The sequence below is a fragment of the Anopheles aquasalis genome, chromosome 3 (assembly GCF_943734665.1).
Source record: "Anopheles aquasalis chromosome 3, idAnoAquaMG_Q_19, whole genome shotgun sequence".
Classification (NCBI taxonomy): Eukaryota; Metazoa; Arthropoda; class Insecta; order Diptera; family Culicidae; genus Anopheles; species Anopheles aquasalis.
The window spans coordinates 14,620,647-14,646,455 of NC_064878.1; the positions used below are offsets into that span (position 1 = coordinate 14,620,647).

The 25,809-nt window shown below is 47.0% G+C and overlaps 3 protein-coding genes and 1 long non-coding RNA gene across 6 annotated transcripts in view; 2 read left to right on the forward strand and 2 right to left on the reverse strand.

The window, feature by feature from the left end:
* The first annotated feature begins 421 nt into the window (after nt 1-421).
* LOC126577328 (uncharacterized) lies at nt 422-2,927 on the forward strand. Of its 3 annotated transcripts, none has more exons than XR_007608332.1 (10): nt 422-633; nt 818-874; nt 1,066-1,128; nt 1,314-1,376; nt 1,566-1,615; nt 1,812-1,860; nt 2,053-2,102; nt 2,297-2,351; nt 2,537-2,591; nt 2,788-2,927. It is a non-coding gene; the product is annotated as an uncharacterized LOC126577328 (long non-coding RNA). The 3 variants fall into 3 exon arrangements; XR_007608334.1 differs by having other exon boundaries at nt 1,069-1,128; XR_007608333.1 differs by lacking the exons at nt 1,812-1,860; nt 2,053-2,102.
* LOC126577327 (ATPase WRNIP1-like) lies at nt 2,859-5,129 on the reverse strand. The gene is made up of 3 exons (XM_050238853.1): nt 5,023-5,129; nt 3,829-4,945; nt 2,859-3,754 (listed from the first exon to the last, which is right to left on the reverse strand). The coding sequence occupies exons 2-3, from the start codon at nt 4,917-4,919 to the stop codon at nt 3,064-3,066; spliced, it is 1,782 nt and encodes a 593-aa protein (XP_050094810.1). The 5' UTR covers nt 4,920-4,945; nt 5,023-5,129; the 3' UTR covers nt 2,859-3,063.
* Nucleotides 5,130-6,310: 1,181 nt separating this feature from the next.
* Nucleotides 6,311-7,166, forward strand: LOC126573947 (uncharacterized). The gene is made up of 2 exons (XM_050233777.1): nt 6,311-6,529; nt 6,600-7,166. Exons 1-2 carry the CDS (start codon nt 6,311-6,313, stop codon nt 7,164-7,166), a joined length of 786 nt encoding a protein of 261 aa, XP_050089734.1.
* A 6,006-nt stretch (nt 7,167-13,172) lies between these two features.
* Nucleotides 13,173-25,809, reverse strand: part of LOC126575332 (uncharacterized) — a 40,804-nt gene continuing 28,167 nt past the window's right edge. Inside the window, exons 4-7 of the mRNA XM_050235974.1 lie at nt 25,622-25,764; nt 17,740-18,088; nt 16,090-16,204; nt 13,173-14,786 (exon numbers count right to left, since the gene is read on the reverse strand). Coding sequence (XP_050091931.1) covers nt 14,619-14,786; nt 16,090-16,204; nt 17,740-18,088; nt 25,622-25,764 — 775 coding nt within the window. The 3' untranslated portion in view covers nt 13,173-14,618. The remainder of the gene's footprint in view (nt 14,787-16,089; nt 16,205-17,739; nt 18,089-25,621; nt 25,765-25,809) is intronic.

Here is a 25,809-nt window from a genome sequence, read left to right on the forward strand (position 1 = left end):
AAGCAGCACAAGACGTCATGGCCCTTTTTTCGTGGGCATATTGACCGTCATTTTGATAACCAGGAGGGTTTTTAACGACGGCAGATTGCGCTGGTATAAACTCTGAAGCAGTTTAATTATTTAATGAACATGTTATCTACCTTCCTGCATTTTGTAATAGTTTAATGGTTCCGGTTTAATTCACATTCTAGAGGAACATTATAAAACATAACGTCTTTTTTTCAATACGAAGCACCACAATGTCTGTGGCATTGAGTTAACTGTTTAAAATGCAATAATCGCTTATATCACACACTTTTTAACATGTTTAATTACCTTTTCAAAAAAATATAATTTAGTTAAAAGACTTGACTCGGTTTATTCAAGACACTTTGGCACCCTCCTGATTGACAACTGTCAACTGTCACTTCGAACATCCGGCTGACCTTCAAGAACGCGGTCGCTTCGTCGTAGTTCTGCGAAAAGTCTCGTCCTGAAAAGTTCTTATTAAATGGCCAGCCGGTCTCTTCTCTTAATTCCCTGGAGATATGGAGAAGCTAAAAGTTAACAGATTGATCACGCTCTCTTGGGTTTGCACGATATTCAATGGTTTCCGTGAAATCAACGGCATCCCGGAGGAGGTCCTTCCTGAAGGTAAGTTTTCCTTAACACGCGGTTAAGAATTCCACAAAATTCGAGGCTTCTTTCGCTTCGTTGGCATCCTGATTTGATATCATTCGCGGTTCCGATGTTAGCTTACCCTTTCTTCGCCGTTAAGCCACGTGTTTGAGACAGCTTCCACTTGGAATTAACAGAAATAATCTGTTCCTCGTTTCAGGCTAGCGTCCACATGGAAGATGGATTGACGACGACACCCAAGCGCGTCTCTAGGCAGGTAAATTTCATAGCCGCGAAACCAAGCCATGGCCAGATACGGTTCTAGATGATGATTATGTTAAACCCTTAATATCTAATGAATCAACTATGATTCAGCTGTACATGCACCCCTCTGAGACCGCTTGAAACGAGTAATTTCCATTAAATTTTACTAGAACATTCCAATAACCCCAATTTGTCTTTTTTCAGAAGGTCTCGATTGGGGGACTCCAGTGCCACCACGTGGCCCTGATGGCACCGAGAGGTTAGCTGGTAAGTTCTGTTTCTTCTCATCTGTAATAATTTTTACATGATGATTATGCCTTATACCTTATGTATATGAATCACCCGTGATTATCTATGCATGCACCACTAGCTAAACGCGTTTTCGATGCACTTGCAATAGCTAAACTTAGCTGGCATTCGTCTAAAATATCTTTTGTTCAATTTTCTTACAGAATCCAGTTGCCTCGAGGGTTTGATTGCTGGTCACGCGCAGAGGAATTCGGTTAGGCAAAATGGTAAGGTTCTCTTCTACCCGTATCACATCTATTAGAAGCCATATTGATGATTATGGAAAACCCTTAACATGAGTTATTCGTGATTAACCTATCCATGCACCATTCTGAAGCCTCTTTTACTCCTATCGATAATAGAATTTTTCATCCTTGGACGTTTACTAATCAAAATCCTCTTCTCTTTCGTCACAGGATAACTACAAAACCATTCGATGGAAATCTGTTCCTTCTCAAACAATTTGGTAAGAATTTATCGCCTAGATTACTTCCAACTGCTTCTTAAAATGATGATAATGCAACTTACCCTTTTCATATATGAATCAACGATGATTTTATATGCATGTACCACTATCTGAAGCACGATTTCTCAATCACTAAATAGCCAGTTTCTGAAAAATACACGCTTTAACACTCTTCTTCTTCTTTGTATTCTCGCAGATATCGGCAGTGGAGGGTTTATCATTCAAAACCATCTTGCAGAGAAAAGGTACGTAAATGCTTGATCCAGAAAGAGAGTGGTCACTGTGCTCAAAATGATGATTATGGAAAACCCTTAACATGAGTTATTCGTGATTAACCTATCCATGCACCATTCTGAAGCCTCTTTTACTCCTATCGATAATAGAATTTCTCATCCTTGGACGTTTACTAATCGAAATCCTCTTCTCTTTCGTCGCAGGATAGCTACAAAACCATTCGATGGAAATCTGTTCCTTCTCAAACAATTTGGTAAGAATTTATCGCCTAGATTACTTCCAACTGCTTCTTATAATGATGATAATGCAACTTACCCTTTTCATATATGAATCAACGATGATTTTATATGCATGTACCACTATCTGAAGCACGATTTCTCAATCACTAAATAGCTAGTTTCTGAAAAATATGCTTTAACACTCTTTGTCTTCTTTGTATTCCCGCAGATATCACCAGTGGATGATTTATCATTCAGCCTCATCTTGCACAGATCGAAAAAAGGTACGAAACTGCTTGACCCAGAAAGAGTCACGGTGCTCAAAATGATGATTATGGAAAACCCTTAACATGAATTAATCATGATTAACCTATCCATGCACCATTCTGATCGTTGCCATGAACACAATTCCTTCAAAAATAGCTCCAATCGTCACCAAACTAACGAACTTACCGTTTCATCTTTACAGATTTGGACACTCAACTCCTTTTGCCAGCTTCTGGACACGGAATGATGGACATGAGGTAAGTGCATCCACTTGTTGCTTCCAGAACTGCCTCTTCCAATCTTACTGATGACTATGCCAATTACCCTTTACGATTATGAATCATTCATGATTTGTTTATGCATGCACCACTATCTGAAGCGCAATCTTACTCTTATCAGCGTATTATGGTTTGAACTATTTTGAATTACCTCCCGGTTTCACTCTTTTTGCAGCTCTGGTCACCGGTTCGAGTTCGACACTATTGATGGAAACAGTCTGCTGCCGAAGAAGTGTACGCACGAAATAGAAGATGTACTGGAACCATGTTCCATTATGATTTATTGCTTTCCACAAAAATAAAGGAGTAATAGAAATAAGAAACAAATATAATCGATCGTTTTTATCACGCGCATGAAATGGAAATGAAAGAAACTCGTGTTTGTACTATCCTCAGTAACGCATAGCCACAGAATGTGTAGTGTATGTAGGGAAGGGGGAAGCGGTCGGTGCTACTCCGAGAAGTATCGCAGGTCCTCTAGCCCCTCCGGCATATAGGTCAGGCCCGATTCGTCCTTGTGCATCTTGTTGTACCCATTGCCATAGTTGAGTTGTTTCATCAGCTTCGTCGGTGCGTTTCGCAGATGCAATGGCACGGATGGCATCGGTCCTTTCCAGTTCTCGATCCCAGCACGGCACTCCTTGAATGCTTCGTATACTTCACGGCTTTTCGGTGCCCGGGCCAGGTACACTGCACAGTGCGCAATAATACAGTCGGCTTCGGGCCATCCAACCGTTTGCACAGCCGTCAACGTAGTCGTGGCCACCTGCAGGGCATTCGTATCGGCCATACCGATATCTTCGCTGGCCATCCGTATCATACGCCGGCAAACGTACCGTGGATCCTCGCCCGACATTATCATTCGCGTGACCCAGTAAAGGGCCGCATTATCGTCCGAGGCACGGATCGATTTGTGTAGTGCAGAGATGAGATCGTAATGTTGATCACCTTTACGATCGTACAGAAGGTGTGACTTTTTCAGTCCTTCCCGAACGTCCTCGAGCGAGATTATCTTTGGTGGGGCATCCTTCACCGTCGGCGCGTTGACGCTCAGAGCCAGCTGCAAGCTATTCAACCCGATCCGTGCATCACCATCGCACGTTTCGGCCAACCAACGGACGGTTTCTTCGCTGATAAGAAGCCTAGCCAGAGAGCGGGGTAAAACGAGAATGTCAGTTCCAGAATGTGCGGATGAGTCATCCCCACGGCGGTTTACCTTGGTTCCAGTGGAGATTTGCCATAGATCGGGATGTTATTGTTGTCACAATCGGTGACCAGCTTCGCTCTATACTGTGGCAAGGCACGCACCAGAATGCTCATCATGCTCTCCACCGTGTGTTTCTCCAGCACAATCACCCGGCAGCGACTTAACAGGGCCGAATTGAGACTGAAGGACGGATTCTCCGTCGTAGCACCGATCAGTGTGATCGTTCCGGACTCTACATGCGGCAGAAAAATGTCCTGCTGTAATTTGTTAAACCGATGAATCTCATCCAGGAACAGGATCGTTCGCCGCTTGAACCGTGACTCATTCTTGGCTACTTTGACCGCTTCCTTGACATCGTTAACGCCAGCGCTGGTCGCCGATAGACTCACGAAGCGCATACTGTTGCTGTTCTGTTTGCAACGATTGGCGATGATGTGAGCGAGCGTCGTCTTGCCACATCCCGGTGGCCCCCACAGGACCATGCTCGGTATCGATCCGCTATCGAACAGCTTGCGCAGAATGGCATTCCGTCCCATGACCTGCTCCTGTCCTACGTAATCCTCGATATTGTCCGGCCGTACCCGTTCAGCCAGTGGTTTGTTAGATTCTGCTGGCCAGCTAGCAGTTACCTCGGGGCGTGCGGCAGGAGATTGCGGTTCTGGAACGGTTTCGTTGCTCGACATCCCGTTCTTATCCTCCTGCTGCTGCTGCTGCTGCTGCTGTTCGCCATCCTCCGTACCGTTTGAATTATCCTCAAAAATCTCCACTACCGAGCTCGCCGGAACGGTCAGGCTGGGCGCCGGTGCTGGTGCTGGTGCCGGTGACTTGGGGGGATTTGAAGGGACATCACGGCACACCCGCTTTGCCGCCGAGGAAGGCGAATTGAAGATTCCGAATACACGTTTCGGTGGTGCCGGTTTCTCCTGCGAAACGATGGGGTTTGGAACGGCCACCTCCTTCGCACAGATATTTTCGCTCTCCTCCAGACACTCGTTAACGTGCGCCTCGATGGTCTTGATCGGGAAAAACAGTTTGCAAATCGGACACTCCGATTTCGGGGTCGATGTGCACGGAAGGGGTGATTCCGGTCTCTCGGCCATCCTGCTCAGAGTAGGCGGCGGAGCACCTACGGGAAGGATGTTAGAAAAGCAGGCCGTTAACGGGGGACATCACGAGCGAACTTACGTGTGTTTTGCAACTTACCAACCACGACGAAAGGAAAATTAAACTCACAAGCAAAATAACAACGCAATGCAACGAAAATCAAGACGTGAAACACGATCGAACATGATTTTTTGAACCCGAGAAAATCCCGCGAAAATCCCCCCCAAGGTATGTGGAAAACACACATGCTTCATCGACCATCACTGTAGAGCTGTCAAGTTGTTATTCAGGCGCGAAATAGTTCAAAATGTAACGGTTAAATATCCGAGGGAGCGCGTGGAACCTAAACACGTGGTTAAATTGGTTTGTCACGAGAAAACCTACCAAGGTATCATGAATTGACGATGATCCTTCGTCTCTTTACCTTCCTCTCTCCTCCCTAAACAGCTCTCTTTACTATCATTGAAATAATTATTTACGATATTTCTTAGACAAAACTTGTACGTTTTTGAGATTTTTTCAAATTTAAGGGAAACTTTTCAATAATCTGGGAAGGAAAGTATTCTCTCCGACACCTCAAAACTCGTTCTAAACTTTAAAAAGACCTTTGCTAAAAGTATCCACAGTTTGATGGACATTTGAAAAGCCACTGGGACTAATTATGTTTTGCCCCACGATAAGCACAAGAAAGATAATAAGTTTCTTTAAACTGATCATCAGTTCTTCAACCAATAACGTCCCCTGACTCTCACTACACCGGAAACAACTTAATTTTGATGCAGTTTTAAACAGATAATTGCTAGCCTTTAGTGTGGCCTGTCATAAATCCAAAAGTTTGTCGATTGAACAAGCAGCAGGAACTAGCATTTCCGTTGCTTCCAAGGACAACCTACGACAATGCGAGGACCTCCACCGCATACAACCCGCGGAAAGGTTCGCGTGTTGTTGTCGTAGGTTGTTTTCACCTTTCCCTCTCCCTCCCCATAATGCTGATAGCAACTTACTACCGACTGGCCGTCGAAGGAAGCAATCACCGTTACTCAACTCAACGCCTCGCAGTCCCCTTTTTTCAATGCCTTCCGAAGGAGGGTGGAAAATCACAAACCAGGACAAGAAAAAAAAGCCTCTCTCTCTGTCTGTCTGTCGCCCGCGCCGGCCCTTTCCCGGAAAGTAGCGCAAGGGGAATGTCAAGTTTATCATTCCACAGCACCAGCCAGGGGCCATTCCGGAGCATCCTCATCCCTTTTTGGCGTCGCGTGCTATCACACCGCGCTATCGATCCAACAAACGTACAAACATATCAATCTGGCATCTCCGTTGGCCGCCGGCCGGATGCGCTTTTGCGAGCGTGAATTGCCCGCCAAACGTGCCCCAACGCTGCACCGGAATGGATGCCTATCCGATCACGAGCGAGGATCCGGTTGTGCGGCAAAAGTTTGCCGAGAACATTTTCCAAATACTGCGCCCACTGTCCGCGTCCGAGATGCCACGGATCCGTCCGAATGTGAACGGTGGCTCAGATGGTGAATCATCCGAGTGCAGTGCCCTGTCGGATCCGTTCTCCGATCTGGACGAATCGTACATCATGTTGGATCAACGCAAGAAGGTAAGGCGGTGAAGATTTGGGTCTGCAGACAGTGGCCCCCTCGCTAATATGCTCCGTCCTTTTTGTGCAGAAGCCCGGTGTCGATGAGGGCGATGAGTTGCTGCTTATGAACCAGTTTACACCCGAGTTCCGGTCCGCGTACGATGTGCTGATGAGCGAGCGGCGACTCCAGCCGGATGATGGTGAGAAACGGAAAGAGAAGAAAGAGCCGGTGGTGGCATCAGCGCAACGAAGGGCCGCTGATTTTAGTCCCAAGTTTCGGTCCTTCATCGACGATATGCTACGCAAGTGTGACCTCCAGTATCACCAGGAGGAGAAGAAGCGCAAAGAGCTCCAGCAACGCAAAAAGGATCGCCGCGTTCGGCCGATCGTTTCCGAGGAATCGTTCTGCGGTGGTGCACTGGATACGGATTCACTGTCCGGTATCTGGCGTATGCTGGATGCGGTATCGGAAGATGAACGGGAACTTTTCCCAACATCCGGACCACACTACGATCTGTACTACGACCGGCGGTTCGCGTGGATGACGCGCGATGAGATTGCCTGGGAGCGGATTGAGGAGTCGAAGAAAAAGTGCGAACAGTGGTTGAAGCTACCGTTTGAGCTGCACGGGAACGAGGTCATAAAACCGAAATAAAAACATCCGTTCGTAAAAAAAAGTGATAAATGATATTAACAATAAATCGTGTATGTAAACCGATTTGAAGGCCGATTATTGGTAGTGATTGCGGAATATGCTATCTTTGCGATGGAAATTTACATTCCACACAAAGGAGTGTTCCATCCGGACTCGAAAGTTTGTTCAAAACGATATCCATTTCCGGATGTTTGTCGCTCAACCAACGGAGGCGCAGATTGTTGCTGCACACCGTCATCGAACGGACCGACGGTCTCTGATTGATAGCCCTACGGGGGCTGCAGACTGCCAGACTGACCCCGGATGCCCGGAGCCGGAAACAAAACACAAACACTACGCACCGCGTCCGCGTCTCTGTCCGCATGTGTGTGTGCTGATAATTGAAAATAATCCATTCGGCAAACATGAGCGGCGGCCACAGGGCTTCACACGGCCCCCCATTCCACCTTAATTTGGAGCGCATCCACACCGGAACTCCCGGTGTGCTCCGGGTTTTTGGGACCGGCTTGGGCCGTACGGGATGCTGGTGAAAAGTTTTCTCTTTAAAATGCCCACGAAAGGCACGCATCCGGTACTGCTGGGTCCGGATTTGGCCCCGGTTATGGTGCGGTTGCGGACCACCCGGTGATGAATAAACGATTGCTGTTTGTCGGTGTCGGTGGTCCTTTGGTTTAATTTTCATTCCCATTATCCTCCACACGCGTGTTTTCTTTGATCCATATGGCCCCGGAAGAAGGGCAATCCGTTTCGGCGTCTAATTGCTGACCGGACCGGACACCCTGGCCGGTCCGTTGTTCCGCGAGCACCAAATCACCCACCAGTCGACATGGTCCGTAAGCGGAAGAAAGGTGTCGAAGCGTAACCGGGGTCAGGAAGGAAAAACAACAACAAAATAATTAATTTATGATACCCCCCAAACCCTCTCTTCGCCAGCCACCTGTTTTCTCCTGTCCACAGATAACCATGGAATGTAGAAAAGGGGTTTATCACTCTGGCCGTTGGTTCTGGAGGAATAGAAGAAAAAAAGCGAAACAAAAACTGAAAGGAGTTGGGGGTCTTACCTTCCGGGCGGACTCGGGCAATGTCCTGCTAGTTTGTTCGCCTATTAACAGGTAGAAACCGGGGGGAAAGGGCGTAGCATTTAATTCGCTCATTTTTTATGCGCCCATCCGGGAAGGGAACCGGGCGAAAAGGATTGCCGGAGTGAGGTGAAAAAAAAAATGGACAAAGAAATCAACAACGCCTCGTCTGCTGATGACCCGTCCTCGCTACACTTCTGGTCACCGTGGAGATCGGTTGCTTCGTTGGAGCAAGACACTTTGCTTTTGGGGTTTTATTTGAACTTCCAAATTCGACAAACCGGTTCGTCAGTGAACAGTCGGTGAGGACGTCATTTCGACAGCTTGCCGGGCGGATATTTATGGACGGCAATATGGACCAGCGAATTATGATTATGACCAGATTTTTTTATTCGTCACAACAACAGCAAGGAAAAAACGAGGTGTTTTTAAAAAGTGTTAAAAAGGTGTATTGCATTTTGGTGTCCGATTCACACCGTCCGGCAGGTGGCCCTGGTGTCCTTTTTTTCTGGGCTAACGAAAGTTGGGTGTAGCAACAGGCGCTGTTTGCGTTGTTAATTACCTTGTCAAACAATTTGTACCTTTGGAACATACTTTTTTACGGGTTTTTTATTCCTCTCGTTCTGTTCCGCTTAAAATTAGGCCGGATAATGTTATCCTTTTACATTCGACAATGTGGGTATCGTTGTGGGCTTTGATGTTGGGCCAAGGCGGTTAGCGTGACGCTTGCTGCGATTTAACTTTGGGTATGTTTGCGGGCAACACTTTTAGTAGACAATCTTTTGCTGGTATTTAGTGCAAAATAGTCAATGCTAGCTTTGACTAAAGGACAACTGATCGTAATTCGACTGAAACACGCTGCCATTCCCCCGCCAGTATGTGGAGGATACTTGTGGCGTGTTTTACGTGCACGCACGTTTGGCCCAACCACACGGACCAGCACGGTGGTCCACGACCAGCATAGTTCGGCGTTTCATTTAAAATTCCTCGGACCACAGCACATAACGGCCATCGCAGCAGCATCGAACAAGGAAAAAAAAGGTACGGGACTCACCGGAATTCCTGCTTGTATTCGCTCCAATTTCCGGCTGCTTTTCCAATTTATATGCATTTTATTTTTATCGCGGTGCATCGGCCTTTTCCCCCCACAACGCACGCTCTCTCTCTTTCTCTCTCTGTCTCTCTGGCTCCATGTTGTCGCTGATTGACGAAGTGGCTTTGTATCTTGCTCACAGTGTGGTGAATGGGTGAGAATTTCATCATCATCACCACCACCACCACCACCAGCGTGTGACCCCGTGGTGCCTCTGGTTTGACGACACGACACGACCGGCGTAGGTGCGCTCTGGAGGTCCCCGTGGTTTTCCCCGATTTTGTCTATCCTGGCTGGTATGCCGCTGACCGGACGTGCCTTTTAGCAGAGCCACTTGAGCGCAGGAGTGCACTCAATCAAGCAGCAGCAGCAGCAGCAGGTAAGGAAAAACCGGGGGGAGGGGGGGAAGTACAGCGCGTACCATCATCGTCCTCATCGTGCCATCGGCAGCTGGGCAGCCCGAAAAACGAGATTTTCCTTTTTCTCTTTATTCAATCAAACCCCTTTCCACCATGGGCCGTGAGTGGTTTCGTGATGCAAAATTGCGAAACTTGAGCCAGAATCTTCCGTGCGGCCATGTGCGGAGCCAGCACTTTGTGGCTAGAGAGAGAGAGCGCGCGCGCGAGAGAGAAGCGATGGCCAATCTGATGACAACGTGATGACGCGAGCGCAGTTGGCGAGGATATCCTTGATGGGAGAGGTCGAGGTTTGTGAAGAAATTATGTCCAAGTAGTCACTGTTTTGGGAGGATGCAATTTCTCAAATTGTCTAATCACGATTTGGTTTTCAATTTGTGACCAAGCTACGAAACATCTTAACCATTTTCTTTTCTTAGACTGTGAAACCAAGGAACAGACACCGCTATGACGACTAAACCTCAACAGAGAATGATCTTACTCAAGGTACTCAGCGTCCAAACTTTGTGGCGACAAGGCATTAACATTTTGAACACAAATTTTCAATTGTTTTTCCTTCCCGCTTCATCTTTCAAAGACGAGTCCTCTAGTGTTCCCAAATCCCTTCAAGAGTCCCTGTTATGATACCTGCTCTAAAGTTTCTCTGGTCATGTTTGCTTTACACTTAACCAGGATCACTGTCACCATTCGGTATTCGGCTGATGAACGTCTCTGCTGTTTACCGAAAAAGGGAGTTTAAGATGGCGAAGGTAACCCTACAGCACCTACCGAACTTCCTAGGGGTGTGTTGGGTTTGTTTTAACTTCCTCTTCCAAACACCTCCGTGCTCCTCCAACGACAGGTGCGTTAAATTCGGCAAACTTCCTGTAACACAAATAAAGCAACTTGGTGTGTTATTTGTCTTTCGGTTGCTTTCGAGCTGCCCTTTCGGGAACGCGTGCGGCTGACTCTCTGGATCTGCCCGTGGAGTGAACCATGAAACTGATACGAGGAAAGGTCTTCCTTCTTGGACTTGGTGCCACTTTTCGGCGCTACAAACTAACATGTGAGCCGAGCCGTGCTTTTGCTGGTCGACTAATGGCTACCCAAACGAGAAAGTTGGAAAAACAATTAACAAAACTCCCCTGTTTGGCTGCCTCCAGCCGCAGAAATGGCCAACCCGGGTTTACGTTGAGTAAACGTGGAGGCGGCTGACCAGATAATCAGTTCGTTTGCCTTCAACAGGTCGTCTCCGTGGTTGTGGTGTATGTCAGTTCTCCGTTGGCTTGGCCTGCAGTTCGTCAGTGCAGTTGTATCCCTTTGATCCACTCAGTCCGATGATTGAGCTAAATAATTTAACAAATAAAAACCCTTCTCCGGTGTTCTCTCTCGCTCTCTTCAGCTCTAATGGAGGCGCCCATGCTAGAGCACGTTTAGAAGTTTTGTTTGCCACAACGTTGGCTAAAAGTTTAGCTCCACAACAAGCAAAACCGGTAGAGAGAGAGTGAACTGGGATAGAGTTTCCAACAAAACCACATTCAAAGTTGCATTAGGTTCCAATCAGCAAACGGTCGTCGTAGTCGCCGGTGGCACAGGCGACGAGTGGTCGCCTTGTTTCCGCTTGTCAGTTTGTTGTTGCTTGTCGTTTGTTCGTTTGTTGAACGGTTTTCTATTCGTTTTGTATGGCCGCATCCTTTTTATTTCCTGCTACACTCTGTGTATGTAAAGCACGCGCCATTCTCATGTCGACAGCTCATGTTGCTTTGTTTGTCAAATTATGCACTCTTTCTCTCTCTCTACAAAGTACCGGTTGTTATACTGTTGCCTCGTCCTGTTGACTGCATTTCTATCTGGGGGGAGGTGGCATTGTTTTAGCTCGCGCCACCACCGCAGCACGTTATGCCACGTGCCCGTGTGATCGATGGGCAGGACGATGGTTGTCGCAAACGGGCGGTGGGGGGTTTTTTGCTGATTTATTCCCTCATTCAACTAACCATCATGCGCTCATGTGCCTAGGAAGTCCTTTATTACATCCAACCAGCCAGCAAGGCAGCATAAAAAAGGGCAATTGTTTCATTGGCCATTTTGTGGCCATGCGTTGTTAGTCACAAATAGGTGGTTTTGCTTTCACTGCCCCGCCATTCGATGGGTCTGTGAGTGTGTTTTATTGTTAGACAAATTGATGAAAATGTATTAATTTGATTGATAGACCTTTGATTAGATGCCGGCGGCCTGATGTGTGAACAAAACTAAATGTTTCTTTTCATGATTGTGGCCACGTTTCGGGGACAGCAAACCAATTGTGGTGAGATTAAAACGATTAATGGAGTTCAAACAAAGTCAAACGCAATATACGTCAGTTTCGTTTTTATGTTGAACTAGGCTGCAGGACGATGCAAGTTGGTCGGTGCTGCAAGCGGATTTTACAAATAGAATTAATTCATTCCAAAGAATAGCTAACAGAGCACTACATGCTACACCTTTCTAGTTGCTGTAAATGTGGTTTTACACATTGAAATAACATGTCCACAGCCCTAGAATGTAACATCATTTATAAAACAATGCTTTCTACCGAACAGGCATTTAATCAGTTCGACCACTTTAATTTTTAACAACCCACCGGAGGTCCGTTTGTGACACAACACTTCAATTAGAAGTTGTCTGGGAACAAATAAAATGCAAAACACATGGACGCAATGGCCAGAATGTCACCGTAAAAAGGGGTGGCACAACATATAAAGCTCTAGTGCAGGGACTAAAACAGGAAACTAAACCCATCCCATCACGGGCTCGTGACACACCGATGTGCCACATTCCATTCCTATTTCCAAACAAAACTTTATCCAATCCTCGCGTCAGTTAGGTCAGTGTGCACACGTACTGCAGGCCAATGCATGCCACGGAACCATTCCGCGGATGATCGAATGGAAAGTAATCCAAGCGTTATGTGAGTAAAATATTGGGTTTGGCGCAACCTCCCCCCACGCTCAACAGCCTCGTCGCTTCGACAAATATCCTATACGTTCTTTAAACGGTTTGCAGATACGATCGGAACGCCGGAAAAGCGCCGGGGGTGACATGTGCGCTGGACAGAGGGACGGAACAATGTTACACTTGTTCGCTTTCATGTTTGCCATTATTTAAAATTGATTTACGGAACGATCGAGAGGGAAAAGGGGGGGCAGGTTGGTTTCCTCGCTGATTAAATTATGGCATAATTGGCACCCAATACCGACGGTCGTACACCCACAAAGGGACACTGCGGTGCATTTGAATGCGTTGCGACCATATTTCGTTGAATTGGCTGAAAATGACGACCCCAAATGCAATTCCACAGTGCTACCCCATTCTGCTGGCTTTCTTTCTGTGAGTCGCTTTAAATGAGGTACGGCGTGAACACTTTAACAGAGAGGCAGCTTTGCAATGCAACATTCAGGTCCGGTTGTGGTGTACAAGTACAGTTCCTGTTGCTTCCTTTATTCCATCTGTTTTTGCACTTTTTTGTGTGTCTTTGTTTGTGTTTTTGTTTTTTTTTCTCCTCTTGCTTGTGCCTCGTATCTCTTACCATGTTAATTTTTAGTTTACGTTTCCTGCACTCTTCTATCCCTTACATACTTTTCTTTACACATTTAGTCCTCTCGTACTGTTCCTATTCACACGCTTCATCTTCACTACTCGCTTCCTCTCGCTAGCTCTCTCACTTTATCGCCATCATCTCCCCATTCATATACTATTTTCGAGAAGGATCAACAAATCGGATCGGATGCCCGCATTGCCCACGTTGCCACTGCCCAGAAAACAAACGATCATTAGCGAACTTTTCTTAAGCATAAGAGGCGAGAGGCTTAGATTAGAACAAGTGGTTAGATTAGTTGGTAGGCGGAGTTTTGCAACAGGGCACAAGAGAGAAAGGTGAGAAAGGTGAAACGGGGGAAAAGTGTTAATCGTTCAAACGTTTGCTGACAATAAATAAGTGATGGCTTGGCTAGATAACGAAAACTTAACGAACGCTCCGACGAGGAGGCCGACAGAACGCAGCGCCAGAAGCATAAGGAAAATTCCTTTTTCATCTTCTTCCTTCCTTCCTTTCTTCTTTCTTGTTTTCCTACAACTATAAGATTGTCCTCCACCGAGAGGAGTAGTAGCGTTCTAGTGGCAACACTTTTAAACGGTTAGCACGGTTTTGCGATCTTCATCGAACGGGGAACGGTCTTCTTCGGTCTTGAATCTAACAAACGAGAAACTTAACAAAAACGGATCCGAAAGGATCAGAAAACAGGGCCTGAAAGGAGGGAGAGGCAGAAAAAAAAGCTACCATTTTTTCGCATAATTTCTCACACGCCTCCTTCCCATTTCTGTATCCTGAACAGTGGACAGGGGAACACAAGATATTCTGTTCTGTTACATTTTTCGTTGCCCGCATCGGCCCACTCGACATTCAACATCGTTCCTGGTATGTTCGTTCCTGGTATGCTGTGTTGTAGCACTGTCTGGCCAGTGGTCAGCCAGGTCAGTGGTTCGCCCCATTCCGGCGATGACTGGCGTTACATTTGCATTTAGCGCATCGACATCGCATCATACGCGCGGACCACGGTTGTTGTCCCTTGTGAGCCCTTTTTTCTCATCCAATTCCTGCACTTCGTTCCGCTCCGTCCATTCCCGTCCGTCCGTCGGTGAGGTGTGTTTGCTTGCCGCTTGCCTAATTAGTAAAATGCATCTGCATTGCCTCCTGTGCCTGCTGTGTTTGAACTTCCGGCTCATCGACGTCAAACCGTCATCGTTCCTGTCGCTGCTGTTGCTGCTGTTGCTGCTGCTGACCTCGCCGTGCGTGGTGATGATGGTAACCGTGCAGTGCATAAAGATCATCCGCGATCGACGCTGGTGATTAAATAAATGTGCTCGACTGTAGCCGCAGTAGCAGCAGCACCAGCACCACAAGCACATTGCTGACCAGCGAAACCAGCCGACCACCACCGTCCATCACCGCCCGGGCGCTCGAGCTGAAGTAATCCCGGCATTTGCCACTTTCCGGTGTGTAATCGACGCAGTGCATCTGTTTCCGGTTCGGTTCAGTTCGGTTCGGTTTGGCGGCAAAAAACGGGGAAATAGAATAAAACGACAGGTTAGTGATGGTGATCTCTGTGTGCGATTGTTAGGAATGCAGTTTATATTTTTCTCACTTTTGTAACACGACCCCTGCCACCGGCCCGGGGGGGGGGGGGGGGGGGGGTGGTACGGGGTGATTGAACACGCAAATTCGGGTGGCGCAAATTCTGGTCCAAAATTAGCAAAACCGACCGAGCGGTGGTGTCACGGGGGGAGGGGGAGGTTTCGAAAATTCGAAACCATGTTTATTTGGAAGCCCGCCCGTCGTGGGCCATTGGAGTGTGAGGAGGAGAAATTATTTAGAAAATGGTTCGCGTGCACACACTCATTTCATTGTCCACGAAATCGCGAAACGGTCACACTAGAACAGGGAACTGAAGAGAGGGAAGAGACTGCGGATTGCATTGTCACCAAACCGGAGGGGAGGTGAGCGCGAGGTTAGCATAAATCATGCCACCGCTCGTGCGGTGCCGGGACTCGCGGAAACGGAAATACTGGTGCTAGTGCGATGCAATATGTAGGCTCCAGCAGCAGCCCGTAGCATAGGCCGCAATGAAATAATAATGAAAGCAAGCAGCATAACGCAAAAAAAATCTCCCTCTTCGCCTCGATATGTTCCACGTATCCGACGACAGCACTGGACCGACGTCGACGATTCCTGGCAGAGTTTCCGTTCTGCCATTGTGCCATTCGAATTTTCGTGTACGCAATGGGACGCACGCACTCCTGGGGAGCAAGACCCGCGACTCTACACAAGAGAGAGTTCCCTCCATTGTCGATGGGTCCATATTGTGATCTGCAACACCCACCAATGGGGGCGTGTACTACTACGCGAGGGTTCACTATGTTTTATTCATCGCGATTTCACGCTTCCAGTAGTAGTAGCGAGTAGTGGTAGGAGTGGTGAAGGTGGTTCACGAACGAACAACGCGAGTTGTAAGCCCACTGCACCAGAGAGGCACATTATAGGATGCGGAGGTGAATGGACGTCAGCTACCAAATTGTTTAATTGGATCGAAGCGATTTAACGGAGTTAAGGGAGGATTTCACGAGGGGTTTTTGGGGCTTCCTAGGGCGTCAGATTAACTTTAAGACAACCTTCGTAAGGTCAACGGAGTGGAATGGTAATCACATTCTAGTGACCTACCACAAGACCGACCACCATTGGGCTACTAGATCCACGACCACTCGCCTACTAGATCCATCACCTTCGTGCCCCCTTAGCGCTCCGCCAGCAAATGGCAACTTACCCGCATCAACGTGTCCGACATCTTGTCCAGGAATCGGCGCGTGAAAAGCGCCGTCTGGTCACCGCACGCCTGCCGCACGGTAAACTCCGAACACTGCATGTACCGCTGGAAGGCACTGGAAGAAGCAGAAGCATCGTTTAGTAGAGCCCAGCAAAAGCCAAGACTGTATCCTGCAGGAGAATCTGGAGATGAAGGTAAATACACCGGCATCTGACGCGCCCGGTGTAGCGTGTAATCGCGTGTGAAATTGACGGGAAATGCAGCGAGATGCAATTGACGGGAAGACGGGACGCGACGCGACGCGATACAACAGCACGGGAGCCTTCTGAAGATGATGCCTTCACGGTGTAGCCGTGGCCGTGTTTGAAAGACGGAACGATTATGTTACGGGATGTTCGCTGTTCTGTGCTTCAGTTCTATCGAGATTCCACCGCGTGAGCGAGAGTGCGCTGTGGTGCGCGATAATTCGTTGAGTGCACTCCATGCCGATGTGCTTTAAGTCGCTTCTTCCCTGTAGTCTTTATCTTAACCAAAGACATGTTTGACTTAACAACATGTGTTCCTGTGCAATGACTTGTCCATGGCCGAAAATCCTCCCCAACACAGAATACTGTTTCACTTTCGCGCTCTCTCTCTTTCTCTCGGTTCGTCTTTGACGGCTCGGCACCATTATCGATTAGATGGCAATTTGATGATTTTCCAATTCGTCCCGTCCTGGCATAATGGGCACTAAACTCGGACCCAGCAGCCTCGAAGGTCGAGCTCAAAAGAGGGCAAATCGAATTCGACGAGCGGCCCCTTGGCCGGGTGCGAATCCTAATTTGGAAACGATACATCCGGGAATTGAAGCGCAGCATATCCTACTCCTCCTCCTCCTGCTCCCTGGGAAGACTGATGCGACCACAGCCGGACTGGACTCGAAATTGAATGGTCATTCTGTGGGCACGGGAGGGGGGGGGGGCGTCCATTTTGCTGTCTCAGCCTCTGCCCGTTTGTCCGCAAAAAGGACGAAAAAAAAAAATTGGCGAAAATACTGGCGAAAAATCAACGATCAGCACCCGGAATGGTACCGGGAAATGATGCTGCATTGTCACAGTAAACTGACACGCGCCGTGGTCCTGGTGGTCATCATTTCGTGTTCGTGTGAAACAATAAAGTTGATTGCCTTGTCGGCTTCATTTTCTCTTCGTCGCCTTATCGTTCCGGTTTGGCCGTGGTCCGGCTTCACATTCCGGCTAATGGAGGCTCGCTTTAGCCAATGGGTTTTTTTTTTGCTTTGACCTCGGCCCATCATGAGACACGACAAGATCACGGAGGTCAATCGCACAACGATGAGACCAAAACGATGAGTTACATCCCTGGGTAGGACATTCGTACGGAGTGAGTCCATTTCGCCGGAATTCATCTCATATGAGATATCTTTGTTTCGGTTGTGAGTTTGTGGCTTTTTTGTTGCGCAGCGCGTCTCCGGGCACAATCTCGAGAACTGCCCGGGAGTCGTAATTCGGGGAAAGCGAACATGTGATATGAAGGAATGATTGGAAGTGATAGATTGATAGGGATGAGTATTTAAACAATCGAAGCGAATGGTGCCCCTAAATGTGTCCAATTCTTGCTCGTAATATACCAGGATGCTGCCGGTGGACTTACCAGCAAACCGTTTTGAGTCGCTCCTCCTCGGCATCCTCGGCGTGCTTCGTACTGTTGCTGTTGTTGTTGTTGTTGTGATGATTCCGATGGTGGTGATGATGCTGCTGCTGCTGCTGACCAGCGTCTCCGGGGTAGTATCCACCACCAGCATTGCGGTTGCTGTCACTGCTGTAGGCCGGATGTGTCGCCATCGTCGTACCTATGTGGTACTGGAAGGCAGCGGACGTTGTCGATGTCGTCGTGGCTGCAGCCGCCTGACCAATCTTGGACATGGTGCTCTGGTAGCGCGTTGCACACACCTCGTACTCCTTCTTCACGTGCCGCATACACGGAGCATGCCTAAGAAAGTCTGTTGGCGGCGTTTGGATTGCCAAAAACCGAACGATAAACCAACAGGAAGCAGGAAACGGATATGCATCCAGGGGCCGCGCAGTAGGGTAAAGAAATTGAAAGAGAGCGAGAGAATAAAGCAATAGATAAGAATATGGGGTTTTTGGGGGATTCTTCGAAAAATAGAAAATGTTAAAACCAATGGTTTCGCTTCGTAATATGACCTTTGCAGCACCGAAAGTTTGTGACACTCTTCAACGAGAACATTGAGGCGTTGGCAACACAGGGAAAAGGGGGAAGGGATAGGCTTGTGTTTAAGGACTAGCATAGCATAGCACCAGACATGACAGGACATAACCCACCGGTACGATTAGATGAAAGACGAGGGACGAAAATACAGACAACAACCCAAAACCACAAAGAACAGAGCACGGGTGGAACTGCTGCTTATGGAGCATGATACGAGGTTCCTTCCGTAGCATTCTGATGATGTTCCGTGTAGTTGCCCTAGCTGCAGACTCATAATCTGGTTCCCTTAACCACGAGACACACACGACGCACTACACAAAAGCGTAGCCGAGTTCAGTTGGGTGGAAATAGGAGGATTAGCTGGAGAACCAACCACGACGACGACGACAATGTTGCCTAGGATCCAATCCAGGACCAATGATACCGCTAGCAGACGATGCCTAGTACCTGGCGGAAGCGAGTGCATCCGTTCTGCATGCTGCATGCTGCTTCGGTCACAGTATAATGATGATCTAATCGACTTCGACTCTCGAAAGGGACATGATTAAAAGTGTTAAACAAGATATACGATTGGCAGGAGTATGATTAAGTGGATGCGTTCCCCTCTTCCTTCCGCACAGTTTGGTTGTCGCACACGCTTGATTGGGCCTGAGATCATTGCTATTGACTCTGTGCTGGAAGTGGAATTCCATTCGAGTTCGTTCATCAATGTATCCTTGATTTTGCGGAGCTTTGTTTCGATCGAAAGAGTAAGCGTACGGTTTTGCCAATCTAGTAGACATGCCGTTCGGTAGTCTTGTCAGTTTTCAAGTGTCGCTCCTCCGTGCATGGTTGGAAGTGGGTTTGCAGTGTAGCAATTCGGTAGCAAAGCTAGTGTAACGCTACGTAAGTACTATTGAGAAGATTCTTGTTAAATATTTACACAGCACAAGGATACGCCTTTACAGCAAGTTGCTAAACCTAGTGGTGTGCTGAGTGAACTTTGATAAACTACCGCACCAGGAGACGGAGTTCCTGGTGTAAACAGAGTTGTTGAGGCAAATCCTTCTTTCGCAACCAACCAGGCAACCAGGCTACCAGGCTAATTGTAATAACCTGGCTAACCATGATCCGCTTACTAACAGATTCCACACCAACCCGGGGTTCTGGCAAAAAAAGAGCTGAGCACTGCATATGTTCCTTTTCGCTTCAGAGATTTCCTCAAGCAAAGAGAGAGAGAGAGTTAGAGTGTAGCGATCCGTGGTATGTAGCTGTTAACTTTTTGAGATATTTTTATCTTCATCTCCGTTCGTACATTCATACACCAGGAACAACTGTGAAAGCTGTACTCGGGGCCAATTAACAGACACGGTGATGGTGACGATGGTGGTAGGGCCAACGTCAGCACGTAGCCGCTTTCAAAACGACTGAAGCGATTCCCCCTTTTCAGAACAAACATGGCAACGGCTTATAATTAAACAGATAATCCTTTACTGGCGATGGGCCCCCCTTCTTCTCCACTCGAATCCTCGGTGAGAAGACCGAGATATGTCAGTGAGCAACCAGCGTGTGTACTCACTTCCGCATTGCGCAAGGACGCAATCATTACCGGGTCCGACGGTGTCGCTCCGGAATGGAGATTTTGGTTTCGTGTTTCGGTTCGCGTATTTTGCGCCCATTCGCTCTCAATAAACTTGTCTCAATGGTAACGGCTTCGTCGTCGTCGTCATCGTCATCATCGTCGACGGATCATTAGACGACCGGTTCCGGGGACCACGTGTTAATGTCATCGGTCGCGAACACGAATCAGAAAAAAAGCATCCAACCGCGGACAGCCGGCAGAGATTGGTGGAGAACAGATTGAGCAAAAGCATCACCATCATCATCAGCCGGTAGCAAGTTGTTCTCTCGTTCTACTGAACTGCTAATTGACCATTGAGCCTCCACCTCAATCCTCCCCCGCGCTTTGAGATGGCCACCAGTAGGGGCAAAACTTTGCAAACTCCTCCGTGACGTGTCCAATCACGGGCCAAATGAGATGGAAATGAAAGGTAACTTACGCTTTGGCCTTAAACACTTCCCATCTACCCCCCCTCCCGGAATGGCAACCAGGTGGAATGAGGGAGGGGGGAGCTAACTCAGAATTGGATCATCGCAGAAGAAGGTTGTTGTTTGGTGGTTTTGCGGAAGCGGTGCGATGCGGGGTTTTTTTTCAGAGAAAAATTAAAACAAATCCCACTCAGATTGCAGCTCATTTGAGAAAACAGATTTTCTCGCGTCGCACATCGTCCATGCACGTTCGAAAGTTTTGCTGCTGCTGCTACGGGGAAACGATGTTCTTTCCGCCAGGCCAGTTGAGGCCATTTTGTTCCGTGGTTGTACGGTACGGTTGTTTGGGTTTTGTTTGGTGTTGGAGAAGTTTTTATTTTCATGCCAGCTGGAGCATGTGATTTGCAGCAGCCAGCGAGATGGAATGGTTTCCGAACGAACGTTTTCGGTCAACATGTTTTCTGCTCGAACGGCGAATTGGCTTCCGGTGCGGCAGTTCCTACTGACCGTGTAAATGGCCGTGCTGTAAACAAGTTCATCGATCATGTTTACCGGAAAAGTATGTGTAAAATGATGCTCATTAACGATTAAATGGGATTAACGATTGTGGTAGCATTAAACCACTTCTCAATACCAGGATCTAAAAGACGGAAAAGGTGCCGATACACGAATGCAACTTTACCGCAAAGATCGCTCAAATTTCAGTAAAATTTCATTAAACGTATCTCTAAAATCAATATTCAACTACTTTATTTCGAGTATTCGAACAAAATCGTCTAAAACATTCAGGTAAATTGAATTTTAATCTTTTGACTTGCGATTTTCAACCAAACAGTACACGAAGAGGCGTACCGCTAATGTCAAAATCGATTGTTTTCAATTTAATATTGATTTTAGAGATAACAGAACAGATGAACGATACATTTATGCATAGGAGGCTATCAGAATAAGAAAATTTCATTCAATGTTGGGAATTGTATTTGAAACTATCCTTCTAACGTGATGATAATTTTTCGAAAATTTGCAAACTAATGTTGCATTTGTATATTTCATAATGAAAAAATGTTGCCCTTTACTGGACTCCTTTAGTGTGTTTTTCGTCTCTAGTCCACTCCCCAAAACCCCAGGTTTTCACAGACAAAGACTAATCTAATAATTCAATCGAGGAAAGGTAATTTCGCAACCACGAAATTAAATCTGCACGATTGATGCCAAACGCTGGGAGGGTATCAAAAGAAAGGCTAGAATATCTGTCATTCCACTCGCATGATTGCAGCTCATGCTAGCGACTTTCACTCCCAAAAAGGGGAACGAGCTTTGCGACTGGAATAACTCCATCCACTGCAATTCGGTCACGAGCGCTCCTTATCGCGTTTCCACGATGGCAGCACGATAATGACGGACGGATGCGCTCTTTCGCCATTCATAGCCAAGCTAAACGAATTGCTTCACTCCATTAAAGGGACTGTCGTCCACTGTCGTCACCGGCAGAAGCAGCAGCATTCACCCGATGGTGGCTCCGACTGTCGGTCCGAATTTTCTGCTGCACATTAGAAGAAAGAAAAGCGTGCTAGCGTGCCCCCCCTCCCGGGACGATAACCACGTGGCCATCGGTGAAAGAATTCGATCAGCAGCGTGCAGTGTGCACCGTGACCGAAATCATCATCGGCGTGGCCCCGGGATCGAAAACCGGAAATCGAATCAAAGGATATCCATTCGCGGTGGGGTTCGATTCGATGGACATGTTGCTGATATCGTCATCGCAACAAGCAGATAGGGCGCCCCTTTCCCCCGCGTAAAGGGACATTGGCTTTCGAACTAGCGTGTGCCTATGGCCACAAGTGACAGATTTGAAATATTGGCTTCATGCTATTGGTTTGGCTGCATATAAATCTAGGTTTAAAGCGAGCCCAGGAGCGGTAAATCGGATTGTGTGTGGTCACTGTAGCGAGAAAGGCGTGAGGAAGGGAATGAAAATATGAAAAAGCTTTTCCTCCTTTGGGCTCCAGTTGCACCGGGCGGTTGATATGACGTCTACGGTGCGCATCGGTCATCGTCTGTCAGAGGTGGCATCGTTCGGTGTGTACGTGGCAACCAACAGAGCGAGGTGCACATTAGCCTCCCAGTCACCGTCACAGTTCCCTCGTCCCCCGTTGCTCCGCTTTTGTCGCCGTTTTGCTGGCTGGACGGACGTGTGATATTGGCTACGTGACACTCGGCTCCGAAATGGAGGATATCATCAGTCAGGGGAAAATTGATAAGATTTCCGTCCGGTCCGTCTGGCTGTCCGCACATTGCTTTACAGCGTTGCAGCACCCGCTGGCTGGCTCCACGATAAGCACAAAGCTTCCAAAGGTATGCCTTTTGTATCGTGTCCAGTTCAGGCGACCGTCGTTCAGTGTCAACGGATGTGCATCCTTTTGAAGGTAGCCAGGACCCAGGGCGGTGCCATTGTCCGTTGCTCATCGGTATGTACGCGGCCGAGTGTGGTCACTGATGACCGGTGCTCCGTCCTGGCTAAGACGCTTGTGTGCATCTTTCGCTACGCAGACGGCTGACGCTGACTCGGACTCGGACTCGGACTAGGTTATTGATAATCCGGACCATCCGTTTGAAGTTACAGCATTTTGCTGTTGGTTCTTTTTTATGCCGAGCTACGGGGAGCTACTGCTGGGATATTTCTGTGAACAGTGCCTCTCTTAGCAGGTGTCTGGAATGTTGGAGTACCACGATGGATTTTTTTTCATTCAGAGAAATATCTTTTGAATTTAAAGAAGCAACTTCCGCCCTGATAAGAGCTACAGGATGTTTTTTTTTAGTTTTTGCTGAGATATTGAAGGTTAAAAAACTCAGGGATCTCAAACTCCTTATGTGGTGAGTGTTGAAATGTTGGGAAAATGTTTCTTAATTAAATTTTTTTTTTTACTTTTTCCCAGTCCAATAGCTTTATCCCTCAATAGGATTACTTTCTCCTCAACGCATTAGTTTGAGTTTGTATAAATTCAGCTCTACAGCTACGGTACGATACCAAGTGCGCCTTTCGGAAAAGAATTTCGAGTTATGAAAAATATAGTTTATTTCGTGCTTTCATATTCAATTACCTCCTATCCTGCTCCCTCTTCTGTCAGATCAAATTTGCAGACTCATTATAAATATGTTAATCAACTAATATTACGAGCGGAAAATGAGTTTTATCACTTCTGGTGCATTCTTGACAAAACTTCATCCACCAGCAGCGCCGGCAAAAAGGGTTTGCAATGTTCACGAACCGCAACCCAAACAGTAACTCATTTATCCCCTTTTCAGCATTATGCTCCCTGCCTGCTCTTTTTCCACCTCATAATCGCACAACGAGCAGCACAAAAAAAAGCGGCGGTCGACTAAATCAATCCGATGATACACCAATTGAGCCCCGAGAGCGACGGGAAACACTTTCGTCGGCAATTTGTTGATGAGGAGGCGAAAGTTTTCTCGTTAAACGCAACCCTCAACACCTACAGGTTTGAGGTGGGTGGCCAGCGAACGATGCAGCCGACACCGAACAACATCAGCCAGCACGAGCTCGCTCCGTAAGCCACAAACTCCTACGTACGGCCTCGGCTAAGGACGAAACGAATCAAAAAGGAAATAGAGCGGCCTGCGGTTCGCCAAACTAGCTCCAGTCACTAGCAGGAGTTATAGCAGGTGATAGGGACGCTCGAACCATGCCATGCCCGGATCCATTCACTACCGCCACACGGTTGATTCGTGCAATGATGGTCCAGGACCGCGTGAAAGTGGTTACCATGCGCCTCCACCACCCCATCGGCCGTTGGACGGTGCAGTGTTAAGCCACTTGAATATGAAAACAGCTCAATTACAGCTAATTAAGGCAAAACAACGAGGCAAACAAAAAAAAGGAGACTTGGCTTCACGTTCACGCTCAGGAGCAGGATGAAAGATAATTCCTCCGGCTGACTAGCTAGCTGGCTGGTGGTTGCTGCCTTTCGTCGATTGGTGGTGTTGGCTTCCTAAGCGAGCCAGAGAACGTCTTTGTCTTTGTCCTGGCTTGCCCATCGTGGCTAAATGAGCGAGAGTGAAAAAGTTTACCCAAGATAATCAGCGTGATTTCCGATGGAATCGGTAAGCGACGATGGCAAGGAAGGGAACGAGGACGGCCTTTGCTAATGATCAATTTGCAGATGGTTACCGTAGTGTAGTCACTTAAAGGGACTTTCATAATGTATCGTCTATCAAAGGTGTTGGTGATTTGGCCGAATAATCTTTGATTACGAGGAACCTTTTTTGGTGTTACTTTCATTTTAATGATTGATTTAGTGAAGGGGTATAATTACGTATTCCCTTTTTGTATGGTAATATTTATGTTTTAGATTTTTCCATTAATGCTTAATCTTTCAAGAGTATTTCGTAAAAAAATTGGAATCAATCGGATTAGAACTGCAGTTTATCAGTTTGTTTTTCTTTTTAATTCAAGCTTGAATGAATGGATTGGATGTGTTTATATTTTTCAATAACGATTATGTAAAGCTGATTTTTTGCAAGCAAAATCCCAAAAGGTATTATTTTCTCAGCTTCAAAATTCTACCTGCAATTGAAAGAAAAAGCTACTTTGAAGCGCGTTTCCCAAATTCAACGTTTTAAAAGGCAGTCCCCATTGCAACAGAAAAGCTACTGGACTAGCTTAATATACTTTGAAGTCTAACAAAAAAAAGAGATTTGTATTTTTCTGATAACCCATCGCGCAGCTACGATGCGCACCGTTTTTGTTCCGAATCAAAAGACTTGCCCCTGAAGACTTAAGCGACGAACCCGGTTTGATCATTGTTCATGGGCTCTGAAAAAGTGCTTTTTTGAAGACACGTATTCCTAAATTTAATGCCATGGATGGTTTTTAATAAATCTTCCCCAATGTAGAACCAAATATTTTTGAAAATTAGTAGTTTAATAAAAAATCCACATTAAAACATTAAGTTGAATGGTTTCTTCACAATAAATCGTCCAAAATGAGCCTTTTCTGGACCCGAATGAGCCTTACTGTAAACCCTCAGATAAAGCATTAGGTACATAAAATTATTTTTGAAAAGAGTGAAAGCGTTTTCCAAATGATTTTTGATTAGTAAAACATAAAAAGAAATACAAATATCTAAGCTAATGACGTAAACACTGCGTTAACAGAACGGTAACAATGAAGTGAAAAGAATGAACGGACACCGAAACGAATGAAAAAATAACGGATGTGAAACACACTGACATAATTATTACAATACGTACGTGCCTTCCTGATAAGTTCCTTCCTCGCAGAGCTCATGTATCACTTCACTCGTGCCGTGGTAGAGTTTGTTAAAGTGTGCCCTTTGATGAATATTCATGCAGCGTCGCGCGAAGCTGCGTATACACTGTAGTCCCGCGTCCAGATCACTGTGGAAAAAGCCGGAGTGTGTTGCCGGCGGAGAGGACAAGAAC

Bases quoted from the DNA above. Each gene is read 5' to 3' on its own strand.
- LOC126573947 (XM_050233777.1), top strand. From the start codon at position 6,311: ATGGATGCCTATCCGATCACGAGCGAGGATCCGGTTGTGCGGCAAAAG. The intron at 6,530-6,599 runs GTAAGGCGGTGA...CTTTTTGTGCAG, and splicing joins TGTTGGATCAACGCAAGAAG to AAGCCCGGTGTCGATGAGGG.
- LOC126577327 (XM_050238853.1), bottom strand. From the start codon at position 4,919: ATGGCCGAGAGACCGGAATCACCCCTTCCGTGCACATCGACCCCGAAA. The intron at 3,755-3,828 runs GTAAACCGCCGT...CTCTCTGGCTAG, and splicing joins AAATCTCCACTGGAACCAAG to GCTTCTTATCAGCGAAGAAA.